Raw genomic sequence first — 25,201 nt, 5'->3', positions numbered from 1 at the left:
AAAAATAGAGGTTGGAAATTACGAGAAACAGAAATGCAATGTAAACACAGCATATCAAACAGAAACACACAGCGCATTACATCAAACATTTATCCATAAAGTGATGATGGCGATCAAATCCAATGTCTAAGACCACACTGAACATCGGGTACATGCAATGTGCAGAGCTCCATTGAGTTTCCACCATATTATTGACTTATTAGCATGTTAGCATATGTATGTAGCATACACTGTATTAGTATTATTATACGTTATGTGCCAGAGTGCACTAAATCTGTTGATGAGGCCCTGCTGATTGTGTCTATTACACCAATAGTTTGTAGAAAATAACTGGTTCTTTAGTCAGACATGCTATCAAAGCACTTTTAAGTTTTAAGTTGACTTGGGAATATACAGTATATTTTTTATTAGGACGAGGACACATGCCTCGATCCAATAGGATCTCTTTTACCTGGAAAGCGTGAGGTCGGGTGCTGGGTGTTACTCTTGTGCTTACTCTGTGCCAACCTTCAGGTTACACTCCACACTGCAAAGCGACTATAACCAGCATTGTATCATAGCCTACTTACCAGAAATCCAGAGTTTAGAGCTGACCTATACTGTACTATATGAGATTTCATTCAATAGGATCTCAGGTCACTACCACTTTTCACGTTTTAAACTGTTTTAAATGCCCTTTTTCATTGAATAGCCTCGTCTGTTTTATGTCCATGATGTCTATTTTCATATGAAGCAGTCAGTTGTTTTTATTGTCTTCTTCAAGGCATGTTTGTAAGTGTGTATGAGTCCTAAAATATTGTCTATGGGACAGGTGTAAAGCTCTCAGTGGCCCTGCACTAAAATCATGACTCTATATTCATCATAGACTGACATTTACAGAAGAAAGGCAAGATAACTGGCTGCTCGTCACAAGACATGCTGTGCATGTTTATGCATTCCAAAAGTTGAACTTTGTTTATCCCAGGGCACAGCTGTCTTGCCCTGAAAAACAAGCGCCTGGAAATGCTGACATGCCACATTGGCATCACTCTCACTTTTGAGCGCACCTTCCTCGCGCCTCCATCGACAATAATGGATTTGAGGCCATGAAAAACGGAGCATGTTCACAGGCCCTTAGATAGTTTTTGTCCACTCCTTTCAAATGTTATTTGAGGGCCTTTTATTAGGGTTAGGATTACAGCCGTAACAGAGTCAAACTATGTAATTCTGTTTAAGAAAAGATTGTGGTTTGGGTTAAAATAAGCACATTTGTCACATACTGTAATTTAAGGATGTTACATCAACACTGGCTTTTGGTTTGACACGGGACATGCACTGCAGTCTCCTGGGTGAAAGTCCTATGTTTCTTTTACCTGTCCATCTACCGTAACTTCCTCCCTATGAAAACGTTGTCAGTCTTTATACTATGACACTTGACTTCCTGCTTTGCCCCCATCATGATTACTAAAGCTAGTCGAGGTTGCCACCTCAAACAAACGTAAATATAAGACGTAAAATGGCCATACTACCTCGAATCTATGCTCTTGATAACAACAGATAACAGCCATTTGGTGGGCTGACAACACTCAAAGTGGGTGTTTTGTCGTGTATTGGAGCATTATTTGAATTTTTTTATTTCTGCCTATTTAGTCTTAGAAAACACAAAAGAAATACCCTAATTCCTCTATCACCAGGCTCTCCAGGGGGTCCTACTTCACCCTGTGAAAGACAAAACAATGTTATTACTTTGGTAAATTTAGTACACGACCGTACTGATTACAAATCATCATGGAAACAGCTATCTTTCTGAGCAACATCACTGACCAACAAAACAAACAAAAGCATCGAGTAAACATGCTAACTCTACCTTAGTTCCTTGATCTCCTTTAACTCCAGGTGCACCCTACACACAAAGTCACCAGTCAGTGTCACCAGTATTACAATGTAAATATTCACATTTAAGTACATTTCCCTGAGCTATAGTTTTTGTCTGCACATATCATTCTGACTTATCTAGACATTTATCATATTCTACATATATCTCATGTCTTAATTAAAACTATGTGCTTTCTCCTAACATTATGTTTTCTAAATAAACCCTTGTAGCTAAACACATCTGCATTGTGCTGTATTGTACAAACCACTTGTATCATTGCTGTAACAGCCACTCAGGATTTACTTACATCTTTACCTCTTAATCCTGGTTCTCCAGGATTGCCGGATAACCCGATAGTCCCTTTGTCACCTTTAGAGCCATCCTTCCCCTGGACAAACAAATGACTTCTGTTATAGTAACATTAACAACCTTAGTAAAAATATATATCTTTAATTATGTTGAAGGGGTTTTGATAGTTGCAATGGAAGCTTGTAGTAGACTTTGACTAAAATACATTAAATCCTTTATATAATAATAATAACAATAATAGTAAAAACAAAAAAACTTTTTCTAGCCACTAGGGTCATTCACCCATTCACACACACATTCATACACTGGTGGCGAGGCTACCGTACAGGGTGCCACCTGCTACTGCAACACTCACACACTAATGGAACGAACAGCCATTGTGAGCAATTAGGGGTTCAGTATCGTGCACAAGGATAGTTCAACACGCCGGTGATTGAACCACTGATCTTCCGATTAGTGGACGAGCCGCTCTACCTCCTGAGCCACAGCCGCCGTTTACCAGCTGCTGCTTTGTTAGCTCGTGCTAAATGAGCAAGTGTTGAACTGACAGCCTCAAGGAGGAGAGCAGCTCTGGAGATGGTCCTTCAGTCCTGTGTCTACTGGCAGAGAGTCAATAAGCAAGGACGTCACCTGAGTGGGCGGTCCTTCATAGTGGCTCAGGACACAGTAACGTACAACTAACTGAAAATATGCAGCCATATGTGGCCCAGACCACCTCCTAATGTGATCTGAGGGATAACATCTCAAGATGCATTGAAGATGTGTTTGCACTTGTACTTAAAGCTGTCAACTTTTGATCTGATCACCCAAGATGCATGTTAATACCAGGTGTGAACAGTGCCTACATTCACCAGCTAGCTGCTAACTTTGTCTGTCTGCTGTCATGTGGTGGGTTTTGATGTTTTAAACAACTGCTGTGACTGGCAAGAGTGATGAAAGTAAAAGCAGCAAAATCTTAAGCTGAAAGAAGCTTAAAAAACAACCTGTGCAGTTTAGTGTAACTGCAAAAGTCAGTCAGTAATTCTCTATGGGTTTGTTACTACTAGTGACCACCTTCACAACACACAGTCATTTGACCCATTGCTCATAGTAAAATGTTGATAAGAGCAGCTTTAAAATGCAGATGAGGCGGCATTTAGGGAGAGATTCTAGCTTTGGTACTGTGATGTATTTGAGTGCAACAGGTTAGGTAAGTGGGATATAATGTTGGAAGGAATTCAATATGATTACTGAAAAGTGGGTGCGTCATAACAGTGAGGCCTTGAGAGTGTAATGCAGACGGGATAGTGGTATAAAAACAAAATTATTTTCAAATATTTTTGATATAAAAATACTAAGAAAGTCATTTTCTGCATTTTATTTGGCATAATACTGTACTGTTTAATGGGTGCACAATATGTGCAGGGATGTGATCTCAAAGGGTTAAGAAGGCATTTTTCACTGAATCTTAACTTCACGCAAAATAATAAAATTTTACTTACTTTTGGTCCTGGTTTTCCAGACAAACCAACATTTCCCTGTTAACAATTAAAGCAATAAAACAAATATAATAGCAATGAACAGTTGTTTTCTGCTTCAGTATTTTATGATGACAACAATGTGTTAAATATGTGATTTCATGTTTTTCAGGTGACTCACCCTTTCGCCATTTTCTCCCTTTTCGCCCCGCTGTCCTGGAATCCCAAAACCGGGACTGCCCTGCACAAATCAAAACAAACCATACCCATATCTTGATATACAGTTGTTCTACACTAACATCTGTTTGCTCTATTCTTATTAGTGTATCAGAATCATACATATCAAAGAAATGGCAGTGAAAAAAAATGCAAGCAGGATGTACACCATTTGTTATTATTAACCTTTTCTCCTTTGTCTCCTTGGTCACCCTTTACTCCCTGGGGGCCCACGGGGCCGACTGGACCAACATCTCCCTGATGAACGGGAAATATGCGCACACACACAGAACATCAATCAACACGTTACTTGTCACCAGGGCCAAACACCAGTTTCAAAACAAAACTCTTCACTTTAAATGGCACCCTGTGGACTTAGATTAAAGAGGTCCCATTCGGTGGAGCATTCAGTCCCACTTCAAAAGCTAATGAGAGAAAATCTTAATTGTGTTTGATAAGCAGACCCAGAGGACTGAGTCTGAGTGTGCAGGAAATACCCCGACCATTTAATTAACAATGTCTCCACAGAATAAAACATTAAGAGAATCACTTCCTTCTGGCTGGCTGGCTTATTTCAAGCCAGTTAAGATAAATAAAGCCAAACAACTGAGACATACAAGTGAAGTCGTGACTATTGTGTCACTGGTTTAAATCTATGGACTAATTGGGTACGCCTAACACTTTCTTCCCCCTCAACTAATTTCTCAAACCCAGAATCTGTGGTCGAGCAGCTCAGTGGCCAACAGAGGGAGACCACTGCATACTTTTTTTTTTTTTTTAAGATATTTTTTGGGGCATTTTTTTAACCTTTATTTGATAGGACAGTCAAGTGTGAAGGGGGGAAGGAGAGAGGGAGTGACATGCAGCAAAGGGCCACAGGCTGGAGTCGAACCCGGGCCGCTGCGGCAACAGCCTTGTACATGGGGCACCTGCTCTACCACTAAGCCACCGACGCCCCAACCACTGCATACTTTTTAATGATGAAGTTTTACAAATATTTCTTCAAGCGTGGCATCTCTGGAGTCATGAGTAATCTCACTGGTTGAGTGAAACCTCAGTAAGTGGATCCAAAACAGAAAAAAACTCAATATCTACAGTTCATAGCCAACTGGAACTGACAGTAAATCTATAGGTGTATGTTTTGAATTTATCATTTTAAATGGCCAGAATGCACAAAATCTGCAAGAATCAGGGACAAAGTTTTGTGCGCAAGAAGACGTAACGTGTAATTGTGGACAAATTTTGAGGGTTTGGTAAGTTTCATTTGAGGGATTTCTGTGTTTTTCTCAGCCGAAAAAGCCTGATGTCACATATTTCCATGCACCAATCAGTTAATCAGTTAAGCAACATCTGAATGACAATGTGATGATAGTTGCAGGTGGTGTTTTTTTGTTACCAGGCCACTGTCGACCCAATCTGATCAAATCACACACAACAGTTCTGACTGATAAGCTGCGTTTGTGTCAAAAAATGTGTTTCCTACACTTTAATTTAAATTGTTGCTTTTAATTTAGTCCTGGATAAATGTATGTGACAAAGAGAGACTTGAAACCAAATGCTCAGAGGATTTAAGTTGCTTCTCTTTTCGTTGCAGCTAAGGATTGTGTATAACATAAAAATTGCAAGGGGTGTGCTACACGGCTCAGAGGTTTAAAACTTAAGGGCCCTGACACATGAAGCGGACGGTTGGCCATCAGTCAATGTTGGGTTGCCGTTGAGTGTCCGTCGCCCTAGCTTTTGTAGTGTGTCACCCATTGCTGGAACTAGTTGGCCCCTGTCGGCTGGTTTTAGGTAAATTCAGAATGTTGAATCGGCATGGGAGCCCGTCGCTGAATGAAGTCGCTCTGATTGGCAGATCAGTTCAATGCACAAGTCGAGAAACCGAAGTGATGAAAATAAACGAACGACTTAGGCAAATAGGGCAAGATCAAGACAAATTTGTTATATTAGGTAAGATTATATTTCTTAGACAATGAGCTCTTTCGCGTAAATACTTCATAATTGTTTGTGTTACTGTTCACTAGCACACAGTTAATATGCTTTGTTCTTTCAACACTGGACTGTGATGTTAATGTGCTTACTAGCTAAGTAGCGTCTTGAATCCATCCTGTCAGTCTCCAGGTTTCCGTTTTTTAATGGAAAATACAGACTATCAGACGATTTCCTCTCACAGTGGAGCAGAACGTTGGCTAGTTGGCCATTGGCTGAAGTCTTAGTGGTGCATACAAATGTAACTTTTTGGCTGAGACACAGGTGACATGAGGCAACGCAACAGTTGACCTTCGTCACTACTGGTTCTTTGATGTCAGTTTGGTTTGTCTAGGCTTTAAGGGAACCACAGTGGTGCATGCTTTGACAGAACAACATTTTCCTGGATAGAAAAAAGATTAAAAAGTTGACTTTGGTTACTCACCCTGGCACCCTTTTTTCCTGTTGGGCCGATTACCTTTTGCAGTGGGAAAAGAAAACTGAGTGTGAGTATTAAGTGCTTCTTTTTCTAAAGTTTAAATTAGTTGAAATAGTTTTCTTACACCCTTGGCAGGATCTCCAGGAGCACCTCTTGGACCCTCATCTCCTTTCAACCCTAAAGGACCCGTCAGTCCCTGTAAAAAATCCAAGCAAATGAAATCTGTATTGTCATTTCCATAATGATTGTTGGTTTTCGTGCCAACCGACTAATCATATCTCTCAAATCTCTTCTTCACTTTCAGCTGTCATAAACTTTAAAATACCCTATAAACATTAATCATCACTCTCCGCTATCTGCTGCCAACCAGCACTTTATTCGCTGTTATTTTCAAAGCTAAACTTTTTGGATTAAAAAATGGAAACTGTATTACAAAAGACAGGAAGGTAGCTCTCATGATGGGTTTTTTTTTTTTTTGCGATAGTCACTTCCAAAGGACTGCACCGCGTCAAATTAAAAACCATTGATGCAGGACAAAATGGCCCTTTTGATAAAGACACCCACTGAGGTTTGACAATTTGGCGCATGATCATATGTAATCATAACCATCTCTGATAGGGCCTAATCCTGACATCCCGGAACAAAATGGCTTCCTCATTTGTTCATTTATCACCATCTAAATGTCTGTCTGGAGATGTTAGGAAACAGTTATTAAATATCGTGTATCGCTGGCATTCCCACCCATTAGGTCCCACTTGGTCCTGAATAAATATATTACTTCTGCCTCAGGCTGTCTTTGTAATCAAAAATGAATTAAAAAGTGGATTTTCATATTCTCAGGTTAATCAGTAGAGGCAATTATGATTATGTTGGTTTAGAGGGACATTATGACATGTTCCAGGGTGGGGGCAGTATGCAAATATATTCATTCATTTATTTTATTTAAACCCTCAGAAAACAGTTCAACCGACCAAATATCCTTTTTTTTTTCTTAGGGTATTTGCAAGTCAGACATTGTCTTCACTCTCAGATACCAAGCTCCTGTGAAACACCTGGTACAAACACCGCTGATGATACCCTCTGCTTAAACCTGTCACACAAACATTTGGAATCCACCATCTATGACAGGTTAGCAGAGATCAGACACGCCCCTCTTGACAAAATCAAATATGCCTGGGAGCAACATTCAAACACTTCATTGTCAGACAGTGTATAGGACTATCTTAAGGCTGGTTCATCACCTCTCTCAGAGCCCATTGGTCTAAAGTCAGACTTTCACATATTTGCCCACATGTGAATCCTAGCTGTGACAAATGTTTAAGAGGTGAGGTTTCTTTTATTTATATGTGTTGGATGTGTCCAAGCCTGGAAAAACACTGGAAGGATGTTTTCCTAACCTTATCCTCAATCCTTAACTTTGACCTGCATCCCAACCCCCTAGTCGCCCTCTTTGGCACCACCGGAGATGATGGTGTACACCCGACTGCGATCCAACGCCATACACTGTCTTTTGCCTCTCTGCTGGCCAGACAGGCAGTTCTAATCAGATGGGGGGATGCTGCCTCTCCCACCCATGCCCAAAGGGTTTGAGGCCCCTTTCTGAAATACTTCCAGACCTGTCAGTTACACTAAGGATTTTGTGTTTCTTGTTCTTGGTGCTTTCTGCCAGCGTATACTCTGATGAAGTACCCCATCATTCTGAACCTGCCTTTTACAGAGACATCTCTCCCTTCTCTTTTAATACTGAGCCTGACTTTCAGCTCATCTGCCATTTTTTTGTACTATTCAGGAGATGGAGGACTGTCCTATGATGATAGTTATAGGACAGGACTGTTATTTGGGGTGAGTGGAATGGGGAAGATTGTGATTGGATTCCATGCTTTGTTCCTGTCATATTTATGCTTTAAGTTTGATACCTGCTGTGAATATTGCACTGTGTAATTGAATACAAATATATATTTCTAAGTCATCTTTAAGGTCCAGTGTGTAGCAGTTAGAGGAGATGCTGGCAGAAAAGGAAATTAATAAAACAAGTATGTTTTCTTTCATGTATAATCATCTGGAGGTAAGAATTGTTGTGTTTTTGTTACCTTACAATGAGCCGTTTATATCTACATAGGGAGCAGGTCTTCGTCTATGGAGTGTGCTGTGTTTCTACAGTAGCCCAGACAGGACAAACCAAACTTTGGCTCCAGAGAGGGCCATTACTGTTTCTTGTTTTTACATCAGCTACCATAGTTAGCAGCCCCTTCTTGATGAGCAGTGTTGGAAAACATTTTATTCGATGTAAAACTGCACCATTCAGTGTTTCTACCAGTTTTTAAATCACCAGATTAGTTTGTTTTGGAGAGGAAGAGAGGATCTACGTAATCAGAGAAAAAAGGTGAGCACCCATTAGCAGGTGCTGGGCTAGTGTCCTGTCTGTCACAAGAAAGAGGAAAGGAAGAGACCTCTGTGGATACTTTGGCTCCCAGTTAAAGCCTCATTAACAATGAACACTGAAGGAATCCTAACCAGGGCTTCATGCTTGGCACATGGGAGAAACTTCAGCTGGTTGGAATCTGCAATCCTCACTGCAAGATACCACTAAATCCTACGCATTGCTCCTTTAAGGAATATTTTGTCTCAGCACTTCACCTACAGAAGCTAAAATGTGTTTAGATGTGTATTGTCAAGTTAAGGTACAATCTATGAAATGTAATCCTCACTCACGGTGGGTCCTTGTGGTCCTACTGGTCCCATCTCTCCTCGTTCTCCCTTAAAAGACAAAAATGCATTTTATTTAACTCTGATAACGACACACACATGCATGCACACACTCATGTACACACATTCTCATTCCGGTGTGACGCCATGGGTAATTAAAAAACTATTAGATGAATTAAACTGATTCCTTAATACTTACTCATATCAATTAAACAACGAATATTTTCAGCCTAATGAAGAGAGAGTGAATGTGTGTGGGATGAACTCACCTTTTCCCCTTGCTCCCCTTTGAATCCCTTCTTGCCCTACAGGTGAAATTAAATCTTTTATCATTGACTCTCACACAACATGAACCCTGAATTAAACAGGACTGGTTTCATTTCATTGGACAAAGCTGTTAATAATTAATATGAATTTGAGGGTAAAATATTCAGGAACTCATTAATGAGGATGTGCACACCCGAGGTCCGATGATTCCTTGGATGCCCTGCTCTCCACGATCACCCTTCAAAGATTAATGACAAATATTATTTTACAAACAGATGTACGTCATTATAACTAAAACAGACTTCCTATTTTTTTGTGTTACCTTGAGGCCAACTGGTCCTGTTAAGCCAATATTTCCCTGCAAAACAATAATTCAATCACTTAAACAAAAACATGATTTCATATTAATACATCCAGAGCGAACCGGTTCCACTTTAACAATCTACACCATGAGACAACAAGCCTGTTGTTTCCATTATATTAGTCGATAGAAACGATTATGTGACAATGTGGACACGAAATCCAAAACTATTCTTCTATTTGTAGTTGATTTTTCTTTTTTTAAAGGAACACTTAACCCACAAAAGGATCATTTATATATCAACTACTGGGGGTGTAATGATCCAACGATCTGGATTGTTCATTGATTCAACGATCAATATCATCAATGCAAAGTGAAAACATCGATCCATATCATCATCATCATCATCTTTACGTTACTCTTTAATTTGAAATTCTATTAGTCCCCCTATTACCATCACACAGCAGCAGGTAGATGGCAAGCAGCCAAGAGAAAGACGATGAGGATAACCTTATTCACTATGTGGATGCTCTGTACTTCCCAAACACATGCACTCTCATTAAAACCTTGCTCAGTTCCTCCAGGATTTTACAGGCTGTTTTCAGTAATGTTGCAGCCTGAAATGCCTGATTTCACGGCAGCTTTTCTAAAAACACTGCAGTGCATGTTTCAATATTTATTACAATAACCCCTGCAATAAAATTGCAGGGGTGAGTGAAAATTGCAAAAATAGTTGTAATGCTGTCACAGATTTGGAGCGCATTATTATGAGCCTTCATTGTTTCCCACAGAATTAGAATCTATTTTTGATGGTAGGCAGGTGGGTGCCAGTAACAGCTGATTGCTAACAATTAGGGCTGCAACAATTAGTCGACTAATTGATGACTAATCGACTATCAAAATAATCGGTGACTATTTTAGTAGTCAACTAATCGGTTTGAGTCATTTTTCATAGAAAAGTACTATAAAAGTACCCCAAAATACTCTTATTGCAGCTTCTTGCGTTCAAATATTGGCAGCTTTACACACTCTCCCATGACGGTGAACTAAAACCCTTTGGCGTGAGTACGAAACAAGACATTAGATGACATAATTTGGGGGTTTGGGAGAAACAGACATTTTTCAACATTTTAACACATTTTTCAGTAAAATGATTAGATTAGAAATAATCGACAGATTAGTCGACAATGAAAATAATCGTTAGTTGCAGCCCTACTAACAATTAGCTGTAGCTGCCGTTCGATGTAGTGGTGAAAGACAGTCCCCTGAGCTGTTCTCCTTCTGCCCTCTCTGCCCGGTTAGCATGAGCTAACACACGACTGCATGATCTCATCCCTACTCGTTATCTTTTGCCAATTAGGCTGAAGCCCTGAAGCACAGGTTAAGATCCAACACCGAGTGGTTAATCTCACAGTGACACTGAATTGGCTCGGCTCTGTTGTTACACCTGTTAATTACCACTGGGCAACTAGCTGTGTGATGCTAACAGTTAGCCCTGTCACTGTGTGTGTATGTGACTTTGTCCCAGGCACAGAGCTCTGGTCCTGTAGTAGTGTCATAATAAACAGAGACAGAAGGGCTGAGTGAATAAATACGTTGTGCACAGCTCTACAATGGAATGAGATTTTACTTGTTACATAGCCACATGATCAATTTGTGGGTGAAGTATTTCTTTAAGGTCTAGCAATGTACCTTCTCTCCAGGCTCTCCACGAGGACCTTGAATACCTTGTATACCAATTCCTTCTTCCCCCTGCAAAAAAGCAATATTTTTCAGGCCAGTTACTCAGTCTTATATTCATGTCTTTTTAGTACATTGACTTAAATATGTAATTTGTTTTCATTAATAACAGTTTTACCTTCTCTCCTCTCTGACCTGGTAATCCTGGCACCCCATCAATGCCAATCGGACCAGGCAAACCTGCAGTACCCTACAGCAGGTTGCATATATGTGCATGTATATCAAAGTTTGTGTGTGTGAGGGACAGCAGTAAAGAAAGAGGAGAGAAAAACAGTTTAAGGGGGCGACTCTGAATTATCCTTTAACTGTAACGCAATGTCTTTTGCCGCTTCCAATAATGTTATCAACAATGAGCTCACGTCTTTTCCCGACTCTCCTTTGTCTCCTTTCACACCCGGCTTCCCACGTAAACCCTTTCAAAAAATAATAGAAGTATTATCAGATAATAATGGAACAATGAATATTTCATAACTGATAACATCTGATTCTGAGGCATTAAAATAGACTCAATATGCAAGTAGACACAATCTATGATGCATGATATCTATGCTGCAAATTAAATGTTTCCGTGCACCCTTTTAAAAAGCTAAAGGAAGAGATGGAAAACAGCCTTTGTACTTACTTTGGCTCCAATCTCCCCAGGATCTCCCTACAAAGTGCAAACAATAAAAACAACTCTGACAATTCATACTGAATACTGTAGGTTGGTCTGACATTATATGATGATATAATGTCAAGAGACGGTACAAAAGTCATCATTTAATCCATGTTACCTTGACAGATATTCCTGGTGACCCTGGTGGTCCTGGCTGGCCAGGTAGGCCTGGAGATCCATTGACCCCTGGTACACCAGGAGGCCCCTGGGGACCCTGTAACATGCAGGATACATTATTTGATTTGCTCTGAAGTTCATTGTTGGAAAAACTCCCAAAAATTTTTTTTTGAGGACTCACTGAAGATCCTGGCTCTCCTTTTCGCCCAGGAACGAAATTTGCATCTGTGCCACCTATAACATATCCAGGCTCTCCCTAAAGTGGAAATACACACACACAAAGAAAAAAAAAAAGCGCATGTTCATCCGCCTCATTGTCGTAGCACTCAAATACCCAAAAATATCTAATTAAATGGCATTAGACTTACCCTCTCTCCTCTCTGTCCCTTTTGACCAGGGGCTCCAGGTGGACCCTGCCATGGGGAAAAACACGAAGAGTAATTATTATCTACATTCTTGCAAAAAATTTTAGACAGCTCAAATTCTGATAGATGTGTAGAATATTAAAAAGTTTAATGGTTAGAGTACAATACGTGCAAAGGCGCAAACTTGAGACCGTCAATTCTCGATTGAGCTTAAAGAGTTCAGATTTCTTGAAGTGAGGTTTTATGAGGAACTTATCCAAAGTAAGTTTTATCTACAGTAGATGGCGGTCGGCACGACCCAGCGACCCAGTTTGGAGAAGCAGGCTGGAGTCTGACACAGAAGCTAAGCATTGCACTGCTGTGAATAGGGTCAGCAATAAAACGTATCTAAGCGACCTAAAACAAAGTCCCACCTAAAACATTCAGTATCAGTTAAGTACTGTATATGTTATATTGAGAGTATTTTTACTTATTTACGTTTCTGTCAGACGGCAATTTCTGATAGGGAACTGAAGCTATTACTGTCATAGTCTGTGCCTTTGCTTCATTCCTAATGTGTAGGCTGTTTTTACCCCCTCCCTATTGTTTCTTGTGGTTCTTTGTTTGTCCTTCTCTGGGTGCTTCTCAAAGTCAAGGAAGGATCCTCAAACGGTCAAATTTCAAGGAGGCTACGTCATCGAACTCTGCCGAAAGGCCTGTTCCAATGTCCGAATTCCACTGAGGACTTCCAGCAAATCGTGTGCAAAGCATTGTGGGGATTTTATACCCGCTGAGGATACACACATGCATCCTTGGAATTTCTCTGAAAGAAGGACTCAGTCCTGGGGCGTCGGTAGCTTAGTGGATAGTGTCAGTGCCCCATGTATAGAGGTGATGCCTCGCCACAGCGGTCGCGAGATCGACTCCTGCTTGCGACCCTTTGCTGCATGTCGTCCCCCCACTCTCTCTCTCTCCCCATTTCACACTATCCTGTCCATTAAAGGCAAAAAGACCAAAAAATAATCTTAAGAAAAAAAAAAAAAAAAGACTCAGTCCTTGTGAAATCTGGAAGGATCCTTGACATTGGAACAGTCCTTTGGCGAGGGTCGATGACGTAACATCCTTGAAATTCAGCCGTTAAGAGGATCCTTCCTTGACTTTGAGAATCTCCCCAAGTGTGTCTGTATGATGCCAATCTGCCTGCTCACCCAAAAGTCATCCACTAATTCACCCCAGCAGTACAAACACCCTGGCTCTGCCGTCCAGTCTCCACCAGATCACTCAGTCTACCTTGCGGTAGCCTACTAACTACAGCCTACTTGTTGCTTCTTGCTTTTTTTCTCTTGGATTTTTTGCCTAAACCTTGTTTCTCTGTGCCTCAGAAATCAGAACTTTCCATTTAATACAATATGACTGGGTAATGAGTACATACATCACATCGGTTTAAGTAAATAAATTCGATCCTAAGATTCATGACCACTGCTTTTGGAGGTCAATGGTGCTTTTTGTTCTTGGATGACCTCATCCCAAATACCTTCAGGTCCCAGGCTGTGCTTGCTGGGCATGTTTCCAAACAGTTTAACCCTGCCCAGGAGAGGGAAAGGGACGGTTGACCTATGTTTGCTACAGGTGAGGCGCTCAATTGTGCTCTACTGGAAGGATGTCTCTTGAAAAACTTACCCATATTGTGAGGAATAAAGCTTCTCATGTTGTTGACACTTGGGAGATGTTTTTGGAATTTGATGAAAATGGTGACGTTAAAAAAAGGCTTTGGAAATGTAAGGCTAAGATAAAGGATGTAAACTAATTTTATTGGGAGGAACGTGTGCCGTACCCCGTCCTATGTGTGCGCCTGTATTTTTACTGTATTTTAGTTTAGTTTCATTATTTATTTGTCATGTGGGTCTTACCATATCACCTGATATGCCTTGAGGGCCCTGAAAAAAGAACAAACATAGTTTTTCAGAGTCAGACCTAAATCAAATGAACTTTAATGGTCATTGTGAGGTTTTATTTTTTCTGAATTTAGTTACCCGCTGGCCGGGAGAACCTGGTGGTCCAGTTCTCCCTGGTCGTCCTGGCAGCCCAGGTACACCATCTGTTGCAGGAGGCCCCTGTATATTAAAACATTATGGTCTGTGCTGGAAAATAGAATAATGTACACACACAGCAAGGCCACACTCGCCCATACAGTCACAGCGAGGTTATTAGATATAGTAATGACAACCATAATTTGATACACTGGGGACCGAGCAGTTGTGTTAACATTTACTATGATTGACTGAATGAATCAATAATAGTAAACAGACTGTAGGTCACCATCTTATTTCACATATTTATGAAGATGTTCTTCCACCTGAAAACTCAACAACACAGCTTATTGAGAACCCTGTTACTATGACGACAAGCATGTGTTTGCTGTCAATTTATTACCTGCATATTTACCAGGGTTTCTAATATGGTGATTCTGATGTTTATTGTTTATTTATACTGTTTACATATATATTAAAAAATGTAATACAGCATCAATAAGTGGTGAAGTAATTTAGCAAATTACAAAGAACTGACATTCATTTTTAGTAAAATTTTCACTGAAGTTATAATATTAAAAATCTGTAATAAGAAAATGGAAATGAAAAAATATTGCAGCACACATGGCACATGTGTGATGAACAATGAATGTTACTAGGATTTAAACAAAAATAAATTAAAAAGCAATGACATTGAAATACAGCGGTTTAAAACTCCAGCTCTCAATAGACTGGTTGAAAATGATTGGACTAATTTAAGAAACTGGCTCACTGCCGCTCCGCATTTTATTTTATTTTCATTAATTTTTGTGTGATGTACTTTAACTTTTTGTCAGTGACTGTTACTAATGTTGTTGTAGTGGCCAAGCCTCTCTTGGTTTGTAATAACAGCTGCTGCTCATCAGTGGCCCCGTTACAGTAGAAACTAAATTAAGCTGTATTAGCTGTGGTGTGCAATACCCAACATTGTGACCATGTTTTGCTTTGGAGGTAGACCAAAAATAAACAGCTGTTTTATATCTGTGCCCGTATGGCATAGCGCTGTCCATGCTGAATATATAATAAAACCTGTCACAGATTCAGGGTAAGGTCATCTTGATAAATAAACAGTCATCAGTGATAGTGGCAATAATGACAATAGCGTAAAGTGTATTGTGTTGATTCTTACCCTTTCTCCCTTCTCTCCTTTGGAAGACGTGAAAGGATCAAACTGTCCAGGGCTTTGCCGAAATCTCTAAATAAACAAAACAAAGACTACTAGTTATTCTAAAAGTTAAATTACTAATAAAGATATTAAAGTTGAATTCATAGCAATGAAGGCACATTAATGCAGTGGATAATGTTAAGAAATGTCATAGCGGCAACAAAGTATTATCACTTAAAAGACAGTACCAAACTTGATAAAAACATACCAGACCTCCGCCACCAAAACCATCTCCCTGAAAGACAGAGAGCAAGAATACAGACAATAAAAACACTGCTTTTGCATACATTTCTGAATCAATGTAACACATGTTAGTTAACTCACCTTTTCCCCTTTCTGGCCCTGCATAAACAAAGAAAAAATATGATTAATAGCTGATTAATAAAGACAAAACCAAATCAAACCATTGTTAATGTGAGAAGTTCACATAAACGTCAGCACCTGTCAGTGAAATTTAAAGGGACAGTTCACCCCAAAATCAAAAATACATGTTTTTCCTCTTATCTTACATGTTATTTATCAGTCTGGATTGTGTGAACAGGTGATTTTTGGAAAGTGGCACTGCTGTTGAGTTTTTATTCGAGCAATACCAATACCCGAGCAAGCACAGAGCAATATGACAAGCCATGTTATTAACTAGGGATATGCACGATTATTCCGCTTAACAATTAAAAGTCTGTCCCCTTGCTAGTGAGCACCAGAAATAATAGTACTAATAATAGTAATACTAGTCAGTTAAACCAATTAGTGTACAAGGTTGCTTAACTGTTATGCAGCTAACCACAACTAGTGGGTGCTACAGAGCCGTCAGACAGCAGTCCCCCTCCCTGCGGTAATGCTCGAGTAGACTGGCGTTATAAAACAGCACGGTGGGAAATTGGAGAGATGTACTTTGATCTAGAAAATGAATTCAGCAGCAATTTATCTTTTTTGAGATGTTGTATTATTTGTTAGCTTTAAGTGAGTTGTTGAAATTTAATTATAAATTGGATGTCGTTTTATTAACTTTAAAGAGAAAATTTTTGATTTTGGGCTGAACTGTCCCTTTAAACCAGGATGCAAATTAATAAAAGACACATGGTGCTGCTGTTGAATCCCTGTTTGATTGATATAAAACTGTCTTGTCTTGTGATTTCCAGCCTCTCTCACATTGGTTTCAATATGACTGAAATGCTAATGACAACAGTGATGATGAAAGTGAATAAGAGGGAAGAGAAGGAGGACTTTGTGTCTGAAGTACCGACCTTCGCACACTGGGAGGAGCAGGGACCCTGAGGCTTGAGCAGCTCCCCTGGGTCTTCAGTCGGGGTGTCCAACTGAGCAGACTGAAAATGGAAAGGAGGATAAAGGAATTCATTACCGACTGGTCAAACACATAATAGACAACTGCTCCACCACTCTGACGTCAAAATGAAGTCAGGGCCGCAGGAGTGTTCCTTCCTACAGCGTCTTTGTGATTCAATTAAAAAAGTGATTAAGCCTGCAGTGTGGAACTTTTGTCTCCCCCCTCTGGCAGTGATAGTAATTACACAAACACTGTTGATGTCTGCCTCTGCCTGCAGGAGAGCTCGCCACATCTCTCCTGCCCCCAGGAGCGCTCTCTTCAAGTGTTCCCGTGCAAATAAGGGCAAGTTTCTAAAGCATGCACTACAGAAACTTTACTTGGATGCTTTTTAGGATTTTCCACCATAGCTTTGACCATACTTAGAGGTGCTGCTTTGTCGCTATGGTCTCTCTAATATTCCTGTCCCTATTAAATCTGGCTAGTTTATATCAGTTCTTGAGGCAGGCTGCAACACAAGTACACAGTGCTGGCACTTTACATTTTGGGGTACCAGGACTTTTCTTGTGCACTGGCATAATTCACAAGCTGCCAGTTCTCTTTTCTCTCCTCTCCATATCAGGTTCTTTGTCAGGGGCTAGTCTATGTAACATTATTTGCCTGGCACCAAAAGGGCAACACAAAGAAAACACAAAGATGACATGACAGAGCTTCGAAAGTCAATCCTTCATTACTATAATGCAGGGTGAAAGCAGCAAGTTAAGAATAGTGCCACTCTTAGGAGCAAAGAGTCTGCTGATGTAATGTTAGCATCAATAAAACCACCACCACGGAACTCGGTTAGTGTTGTTTATCTGCCACTCCTTAGTTTGTGTCTTGCCTCATCATTCAGTTTGAACTCGGAGAGGAGCTCCTCACTACAGATGATATTGATAAATTCTCTCTCTATGGAAGGGAAGTCATCAAAGGTTGGTGAGTAGAAGATGTTTTTGTAGCTGGTGGGTGCTGCAATCTTATTCAGCTCCTCCATGTCTGCATTAGAAACTCCGACTGCCAGGACACTGACACCTGGAAAGAAACAGATTCAAAACATGATAATCCAAAAAAAAGTCTTGTAAATCACATATTCATTAAAGAAAATACATGATATTGCTCTGCTACTTGCACGCTGACTATTTTTTGCTACAGTAAAACTCATTAGCAGCTCCATTTTGGAGGGTTTACAATAACTTTGACTGACCCAGAGCACGTGCAATCCTAGAGGGCGGCTCCACGTTATCCTGGGCCCTGCCATCTGTAATCAGAACCAGAACATGCGCCACATCCTGCCTCATCCCCAGAGACTCCTGGAACAGCTCCTGCAGAACGTAGCTGATGCCTTTTCCTGAGGGTACAAAAAAGTTTTAGGAGCAAATGATGACACTTCTGCAAGCGTTTTACTCTGATAAATGCTGGTAATTTGATAAGAGACATTTTAAAACATGAATACAATAAATATTTTGGGTCATAACTTAGTAGTAAAATTCAATCCCCAGCCAAAAAACATTCTAAACCTTTACAGATTTAAGGTGTTGTGAATTCCCATGGTTAAACAAGTCCGACCAAAACTTAATCCCCTCTTTAAACTGCTGAAATCTTCAGTATAAATCTCTGTCGTGTTACTAGCTACGTCAGCAGTCAGTATTAATACATCTGTATGGTTGCAGGAACAAGAATAGCATATCTTATGTCCAGCAGCGTGACAGCTGTTAGAGGCTGTGACATCAACAGCAGGACCTAAGTAGTGTTATAGGAACGATCTGTCGTCTGATGACGGGTGGCAGTGTCACTGACCTGTTTTGGTGTTGCCCCCTCCATAGCGTAGCGCTCTGAGCGCCCTGAGCACAGAGCTCCTGTCTTTAAAGTCACTTAGATGGAATTCAATACGAGGCTCATCGCTGTAATGAACCACGGCTATCTGAGAGAAAACAAAAATCATCATGTGACTTTGAGCTGTAACTCTACATTGCATCCTAATCAATACTCTTCACACATACATATTGATAAAAAATATGTTTTGCATGTCTACATGCAGGTGCCTCCTCCTTGGCTGCCACTCTTTGCTGCCAGCCATGTGGCACTGTGCCTTGTTTATCCATTCTGCCAATGTCTGAGTGTGAATGTGCCAGCTTTGTGAAAGAATCGCACATTATGCTTCTGCTAATGATACCGGCTTGCACAGGAGACTCACTGGAGTAGTTTGCTAACTTCCAGCAGCTATTATCATTTAAGATCCAGTCAAGTTTATAATTGTCCTGCGAACACTAAACTTAAAGCCGAAGAGCCACATCGTGACCAGAATAACAAACAAGAAAGTTTTTACTGGGAGACCAACCTGTGTGCCCAGAGGACCAACGACAGGAAAGTAAGTTGCCACTCGGAATATGAAGTCTTTCATCTTGATGAAGTTGTTAGCGCCGATGCTGGAGGACTCGTCCACTAAGAACACTATGTCTGCTTTGGCCTTACCACACACTGACAACACACAAGAACACACATTCATCACATCATCATATAACCAGTTATTTCTTAGTTGAGTTGTAGAATATTCCCATTGTAGATCATAAAACTTATTATTTATTAATAAAGCATACCTGGTCTTGGTGGAGCTGTTGTCTGTGCACTGAGTGTGGTTAATCGAAGGGGGGTGACTTCTGCTGCTTTGGCTTCAGTGACAATCGGCTGGCCCGGAGGCTTTTTGGTGATTATGGGTTTAGTCGGTGGCACAGCGATGGGGTGCCTTGTGGTCCTGATGCCTGTGTGAGTGATGGTGGTATCGCTGAGGGAGGCAGTCGTGATACGAGGAGCGACTGTGGCTGGCACAGGCTGGACTGTTACCAGCGGACGATCCGGTCCCACTGAGAGGCACAAAGACATAGCTGATTAAAAAACCAAAATCAAACTCTAAAGGTCTCTGGAGGGAAACATCATAGTTACTGCGGAAACAATTGGGATACAGTAGAGGGAAAAATGGGTTTTGAGGAGTGACTCCATGCTAAATCACACAGGGTGGAGGACTGCAGGTGCACTGCTCTCTGTGGGGTTAAACTGAGCTGTTGTTGGAAAACATTTGTGGCGTTTTCTAATCAAAAGCAGTCAACTACACAGAAGTCCCTGTGGCATCATGAGTTGAAACATTTCTGCCAAAAAATGTCTCAGAGGGACAAGAGATTTACTTAGCTGCCGCTCTTTTTAAATGCAGGTTAATACATCACTGCATGTGTTTCAGAGTTAGTGGTGCTCCCGCAGTTCAGAGTGACAAGGCAATAACAGATAACCCTAACCTAACTGATGATATTTAGTGTAACTGCCTAACAGGAAATGAGAGCATCTAATGAGCTTTACAGCAGAGACAACCAAAGACTTTTCCCATTTCACAGTTTGTACATCCTTGATTCCTTTCCTCACCTGCTCTCCTTGTGTCTTACTTCCTCCCACTTGAGATGCAAGCGGAGGGGGAGAGGTGGAGACACGAGGAGAGAGGAGTCAAAGCAACAGGCAGTTAACAAAATGAGGCATCCGTGCTTTGGAGTCGTCATTTTAAAGTGACATCACTTAAATATGACGTGATGGTGAAACCCCTTTTCTATGTCAAGGCTGCCAAAAAGAGTTCCTTCTGCAAAGGATACACCTGTGCATCCTCACTCAGAGCACTCGAAATGCATTTTAGGAACATCCGTGACATCCGTCAAGAGGGCGTGCCGAGATCGATTTTCAGGTCACAGGCACAAAATAGAAAAAGGAGAAAAGTCCTTGGACTGTGCCAGTTTGAGAAGAAGAGTAGAAGGGGGGTCCTCAGGGAATGGTCTTTTATGTATTGTTTATATATGTATGTTAAGGCAATTCCTATAATGTTTAGAAACTGTTTTTGTTGTTTTTACATAGAACTGTTTCTTGATTGCATTCTTTGCTTATCATCTGACGACGATATGGTCCTTTCAGCTAATCATCAAAATCTTGTCCTGTCACCTACAGTTTATAATCATTCATTCATTTTCTGTAACCGCTTATCCTGTTAGGGGTCGCGGGGGGGCTGGAGCCTATCCCAGCTGACACTGGGCGAGAGGCAGGGTACACCCTGGACAGGTCATCAGACTATCACAGGGCTGACACATAGAGACAGACAACCATTCACACTCACATTCACACCTACGGACAATTTAGAGTCACCAATTAACCTGCATGTCTTTGGACTGTGGGAGGAAGCTGGAGTACCCAGAGAAAACCCACGCTGACACTTGGAGAACATGCAAACTCTGCACAGATGGGCTCCCCAACCCTAGGGTTTGAACCCCCCATTTGAACTGGCAATGCTCTTGCCGCCCCTCTTGCCGCCATTACAGTTTGTAGAGATTATTAAATATGTTGGCTTGTCTGAAGGAGGAACCTACACTATTTTTTTTTGTATTCACAACGTTAAATAAAACACACACTGGGTGAATATTGCTCCAATCTCCGTGTGTTCTCCTTCCAACATTGGCCGATCCTTGTAATGTGTTCACACCTAGGGTTTTCCCTGCCTATCTACGTAAGACAAAGGCGGGCCGCCTGGGTGATTTTAGCCACTGCCTTGGATAAAGCGTATGTGTGTGCATGGGGGACGTTCAGTTGTAGTGTCTTTTGCGCGCACAAACCCATTACTTTCAATGTAGACACGCGGCATGCGCGTTCACAACCCAAAGTGACGCCGTAGTGGCACGCATTCGGTGCGACGTGCTTGTTTTTTCATCCGGCGCACAACGCCACGGGCCTGCTTTTCCCTCCAGTATTGTGTCAGATCCCGGTTCACCCTCAGGATGTGTCCCTCCTACTGTTTCCCACGGAGCTGTGCGCCGTTTGAAAGGCGAAGGAAGCCCGCATGTGGAAAGACGTCGCCTCCGAGATGTAGAATGTGTATTATAGAAGAGAAACACACATTTCAGGACCGCTGACTTGAATCATCAGAACAGACATGTCCTGTGATTTTCAGCCTCCTTTCATATTTAATAGAGGGGGGACAATGCCTGACAGTAATATTCTCAGCTGTCAGGATGTACCTGCTGTAAAGGGTAAACATAATCATAGAAGGCTGAAAATCACAGGACATGTCTGTTCTGATTATACAAGTCAGCAGTGTAAAGGTCAAGCATGTGGGGGCCTCCTTTCATATTTAACAGAGGGGTCTTGTCTTCTTAAAGTACAGCTGTCAAGATGCCCCCCACCACAGGCCTTTGCCACCTTGGTCTCGAAAAAACCAAGGGAAAACCCTGACACCATGAGTGACAAAGCAACAGCATGACCAGCTCCATTATCCCAGAGTTGCCACTGGAGTGCTGCTCAAGTGTTCATTAACACAGTCACATCGTCACGGGCTTGTGTGTGTCTGCGGCTTGCAACAAAGAACCTCATCTGAGCATAATCACAAGTTGGTATTTAGCTTCATGTCACAGGCTTCCATTTTAAATGAATTGTAGCCTGTTGCTGTGTTACTTGTAGTGTAAACACACCATTACAGGCTCATACATTCGCAAACGATTATTAGTTTTACCCATTGGTTGTGACAGGTATGCAACAGGTGTACCCGGAGGTTAAAATCATAGAACAACATGCTTTTAAGTTTAAACCAAGAGAGTGCTGACTATGTGTTCATTGTGGATTTACCCAGCAGTGAGAACAGAGCAGAGAGACGCATTTAAAACAACAAACTCTATGTAATAAACTAGGATAGACTCATTATGAGCAAACAATATGAGTGTAAAAATAGAGATTTGTGTGTATCATATGCAATCAAAAAGCATATTGTAGCATGCCAGATAAAGATTTGTGGATGTGTCAGCGAGCTAATCAAACCATTTAAGCAATGTCTTACATATTCTCTGATAGACAGTGCTTATAGGGCCCTCCACTTCTCCATACAAGGGTCTGATGGTAAAAATATAGGTTCTTCCATAGAGCAAATCGCTGATCTTATAGGAGCTGAAACCAGGGCCCAGGGTCTCTGTTTTAGTCTCCAACACTGAAAAGACACACAAAGAAGATGACATTGTAGCAACTAGTAACTCACTTATATCTGATTGTTATTAACGTCACAACCACTTCCTGTCATAGAAAAAGTATGCTTGTAAAACTCTGCAAACATAATCATTTGTTTTGAGAGTGTTTTCCTTAATATTTCCCTCTTTAACAAAGGAGTGCTTATGCCGAGACTCAATACACAATGCAATAACTTGTGTCATGCTACATATCCACCTCAAACCCTGAGGAATCCTGAACACCTATAAAAATGAACAAAGTAGAGTCATACTGTACTTGGAGTTTGTTCAGTCGATTAGACTGATTTCCAAACCAATGCTAGAGCGCTTATAACAGGGCTCAATGTGCAATGCAATAAAATGTATATGGGAATAATCATCTTTGGGTTCACTTCACTGTTTGACTGAAAACTGCATGAATGTTAACGTGAAGCTGAATTAAGGGTCTGACCTGAGATGTGTCTCCAGGAGAGAAGGTATCCAGAAACACCAGCCACACGTGTCCAGTTCAGAACAGTGCTGCTGTCTGTCGTGTTCAGAGCAGCAAAGTCATTCACTTTGGGAAGATCCACTGGAACAGAAAAAACACATGCATAATAAAATAAACAAAAGCAAGAAACAAGTCATAAGCCACGTTTGATGGATGTTCTCAGTCATACAGTGTGTTGAACTTATTGGGACCATTTTTATGTGAGGTAAAACGAGGCCAGGGATTGTTGGGACGCAGAAAATTGAGTCTGCTGCTCTGTGTATCCCAATAAATAAAAATAGCAAACACCAAATTTGATAATGACACATACTTTTTGATGATTATCTTTTTAATGCCTAAGGTTACTTTATCAGAGTAAAAACTGTGGAGTCTTGTATCATCTCCCTGAGACTGACTGAGAGCACATGTCACACTGTTCCTCACTGTTTTGGGCAGGCGGGACTCACAGGTGCGTGCAGTGAGCAGGACTGGGCTTCCCTCCCGGTTGCCCACCATGTTGGACACCTGGATCTTGTAAGCCGAGCTCTCCCGCAGCTTGTGGATGGTGAAAGTGGTGGAAGCGGCAGACACCACGTCAGACTTCTCATCACCCCCTAGAGCAGGGAATAACAACATCCAATATGTAGAGATAATGACAGTGTAAAACAATACTGTTGTGTACCTATTTATAGTTGAAACTCTATTGCAATGAGCCACAAGAGTCCAGACACTGATATTTTTCACTGGCAATTATGCACAATGGTATAGTAACAAGTTGCTGTGATTGAAAAATGACGCAAATATCCGAGAAATGTTTGATGTCTCTCTCAATAAAACTGAATGTTATGTAATTAGCCAGAGACGGATCTGTTTAAGTGCCGCTAAGTGAAGTCACTGCTGAGAAACACTTCAGGAGGGACTGAATTAAACAGTTGTGGGTGTCCATTTATTCAGTTTTGGCTTTGATGGAATACACCCACAAAAAATATCATTTGTATAAAAATTACTCACCCTGTGCTATGATGAATTTGTGAAGAAGACTTTGTTTTTCTCGCATGCCTCAGTGGAAAATGAAGAATGTTGAGGAATGCGAGGAAAACAACTTTTGTAAATGATTTCAGTGTAATGCGAGGTGAGTAAGTGATATACAAAGGATCATTTTGTGAGTGAAGTATTCCAACAATGTATAGACTCATACAACAGTAAACTCTCAATCATCACGTATGTGAGTGGTGTGGTGGTGTATTTATCTGCAGAGACTCTGTCCTCTGCCTGTACTTTCTTATTTTCTTCTTATTTTGCTGTGTTTGGGAGATTTCTGGGCACACATGCAGGTGAGGTCGGGACAGGTGCCAGACAGTAAGCAGCACGCATCCAAGCGGAAGCTTTGAAAATTGTGGACAAAGTGCCAAAAAAGCACAAACGCAGCAATGCAAAATACCAAATGGACAAAGCTTGTTCCAAAGGAGAGTGAATCTGGGGTTGGCTTTCACTTTCACTTTCAATACAGTACAGTACAGCAACCAATGATTCCTGCATGGTATAACTTTAAACTCGACCAGCCAGGACTAGGGCTTAGTCGACTAATCGACTATTAAAATAATCGGTGACTATTTTAGTAGTCGACTAATTGGTTTGAGTCATTTTCATAGAAAAGTACTATAAAAGTACCCCAAAATACTCTTACTGCAGCTTCTTACGTTCAAATATTGGCAGCTTTACACACTCTCCCATGACAGTGAACTAAAACCCTTTGGCGTGAGTACGAAACAAGACATTAGATGACATAATC

At 41.0% G+C, this 25,201-nt stretch overlaps 1 protein-coding gene across 1 annotated transcript in view; it reads right to left on the bottom strand.

Annotated features, from left to right (window-relative positions):
• Positions 1–25,201, bottom strand: part of col7a1l (collagen type VII alpha 1-like) — a 94,645-nt gene that overhangs the window by 35,644 nt on the left and 33,800 nt on the right. Inside the window, exons 18-50 of the mRNA XM_050036872.1 lie at positions 23,877–24,023; positions 23,392–23,511; positions 22,778–22,924; positions 19,524–19,787; positions 19,265–19,404; positions 18,724–18,847; positions 18,131–18,274; positions 17,771–17,958; positions 16,853–16,933; positions 15,933–15,950; positions 15,817–15,843; positions 15,573–15,638; positions 14,408–14,488; positions 14,285–14,311; positions 12,399–12,443; positions 12,212–12,286; positions 12,032–12,127; positions 11,881–11,907; positions 11,618–11,671; positions 11,377–11,448; positions 11,211–11,270; positions 9,540–9,575; positions 9,411–9,455; positions 9,220–9,255; positions 8,957–9,001; positions 6,369–6,440; positions 6,251–6,283; positions 4,024–4,095; positions 3,803–3,862; positions 3,646–3,681; positions 2,163–2,243; positions 1,847–1,882; positions 1,654–1,698 (exon numbers count right to left, since the gene is read on the bottom strand). Coding sequence (XP_049892829.1) covers positions 1,654–1,698; positions 1,847–1,882; positions 2,163–2,243; positions 3,646–3,681; positions 3,803–3,862; positions 4,024–4,095; positions 6,251–6,283; positions 6,369–6,440; positions 8,957–9,001; positions 9,220–9,255; positions 9,411–9,455; positions 9,540–9,575; positions 11,211–11,270; positions 11,377–11,448; positions 11,618–11,671; positions 11,881–11,907; positions 12,032–12,127; positions 12,212–12,286; positions 12,399–12,443; positions 14,285–14,311; positions 14,408–14,488; positions 15,573–15,638; positions 15,817–15,843; positions 15,933–15,950; positions 16,853–16,933; positions 17,771–17,958; positions 18,131–18,274; positions 18,724–18,847; positions 19,265–19,404; positions 19,524–19,787; positions 22,778–22,924; positions 23,392–23,511; positions 23,877–24,023 — 2,600 coding nt within the window. The remainder of the gene's footprint in view (positions 1–1,653; positions 1,699–1,846; positions 1,883–2,162; positions 2,244–3,645; positions 3,682–3,802; positions 3,863–4,023; positions 4,096–6,250; positions 6,284–6,368; positions 6,441–8,956; positions 9,002–9,219; positions 9,256–9,410; positions 9,456–9,539; positions 9,576–11,210; positions 11,271–11,376; positions 11,449–11,617; positions 11,672–11,880; positions 11,908–12,031; positions 12,128–12,211; positions 12,287–12,398; positions 12,444–14,284; positions 14,312–14,407; positions 14,489–15,572; positions 15,639–15,816; positions 15,844–15,932; positions 15,951–16,852; positions 16,934–17,770; positions 17,959–18,130; positions 18,275–18,723; positions 18,848–19,264; positions 19,405–19,523; positions 19,788–22,777; positions 22,925–23,391; positions 23,512–23,876; positions 24,024–25,201) is intronic.

This window comes from Epinephelus moara, chromosome 23 (assembly GCF_006386435.1).
Source record: "Epinephelus moara isolate mb chromosome 23, YSFRI_EMoa_1.0, whole genome shotgun sequence".
Lineage (NCBI taxonomy): Eukaryota > Metazoa > Chordata > Actinopteri > Perciformes > Serranidae > Epinephelus > Epinephelus moara.
Note: the sequence above shows the minus strand (reverse complement) of the source record. Positions and strands in the feature narration are given on the sequence as shown.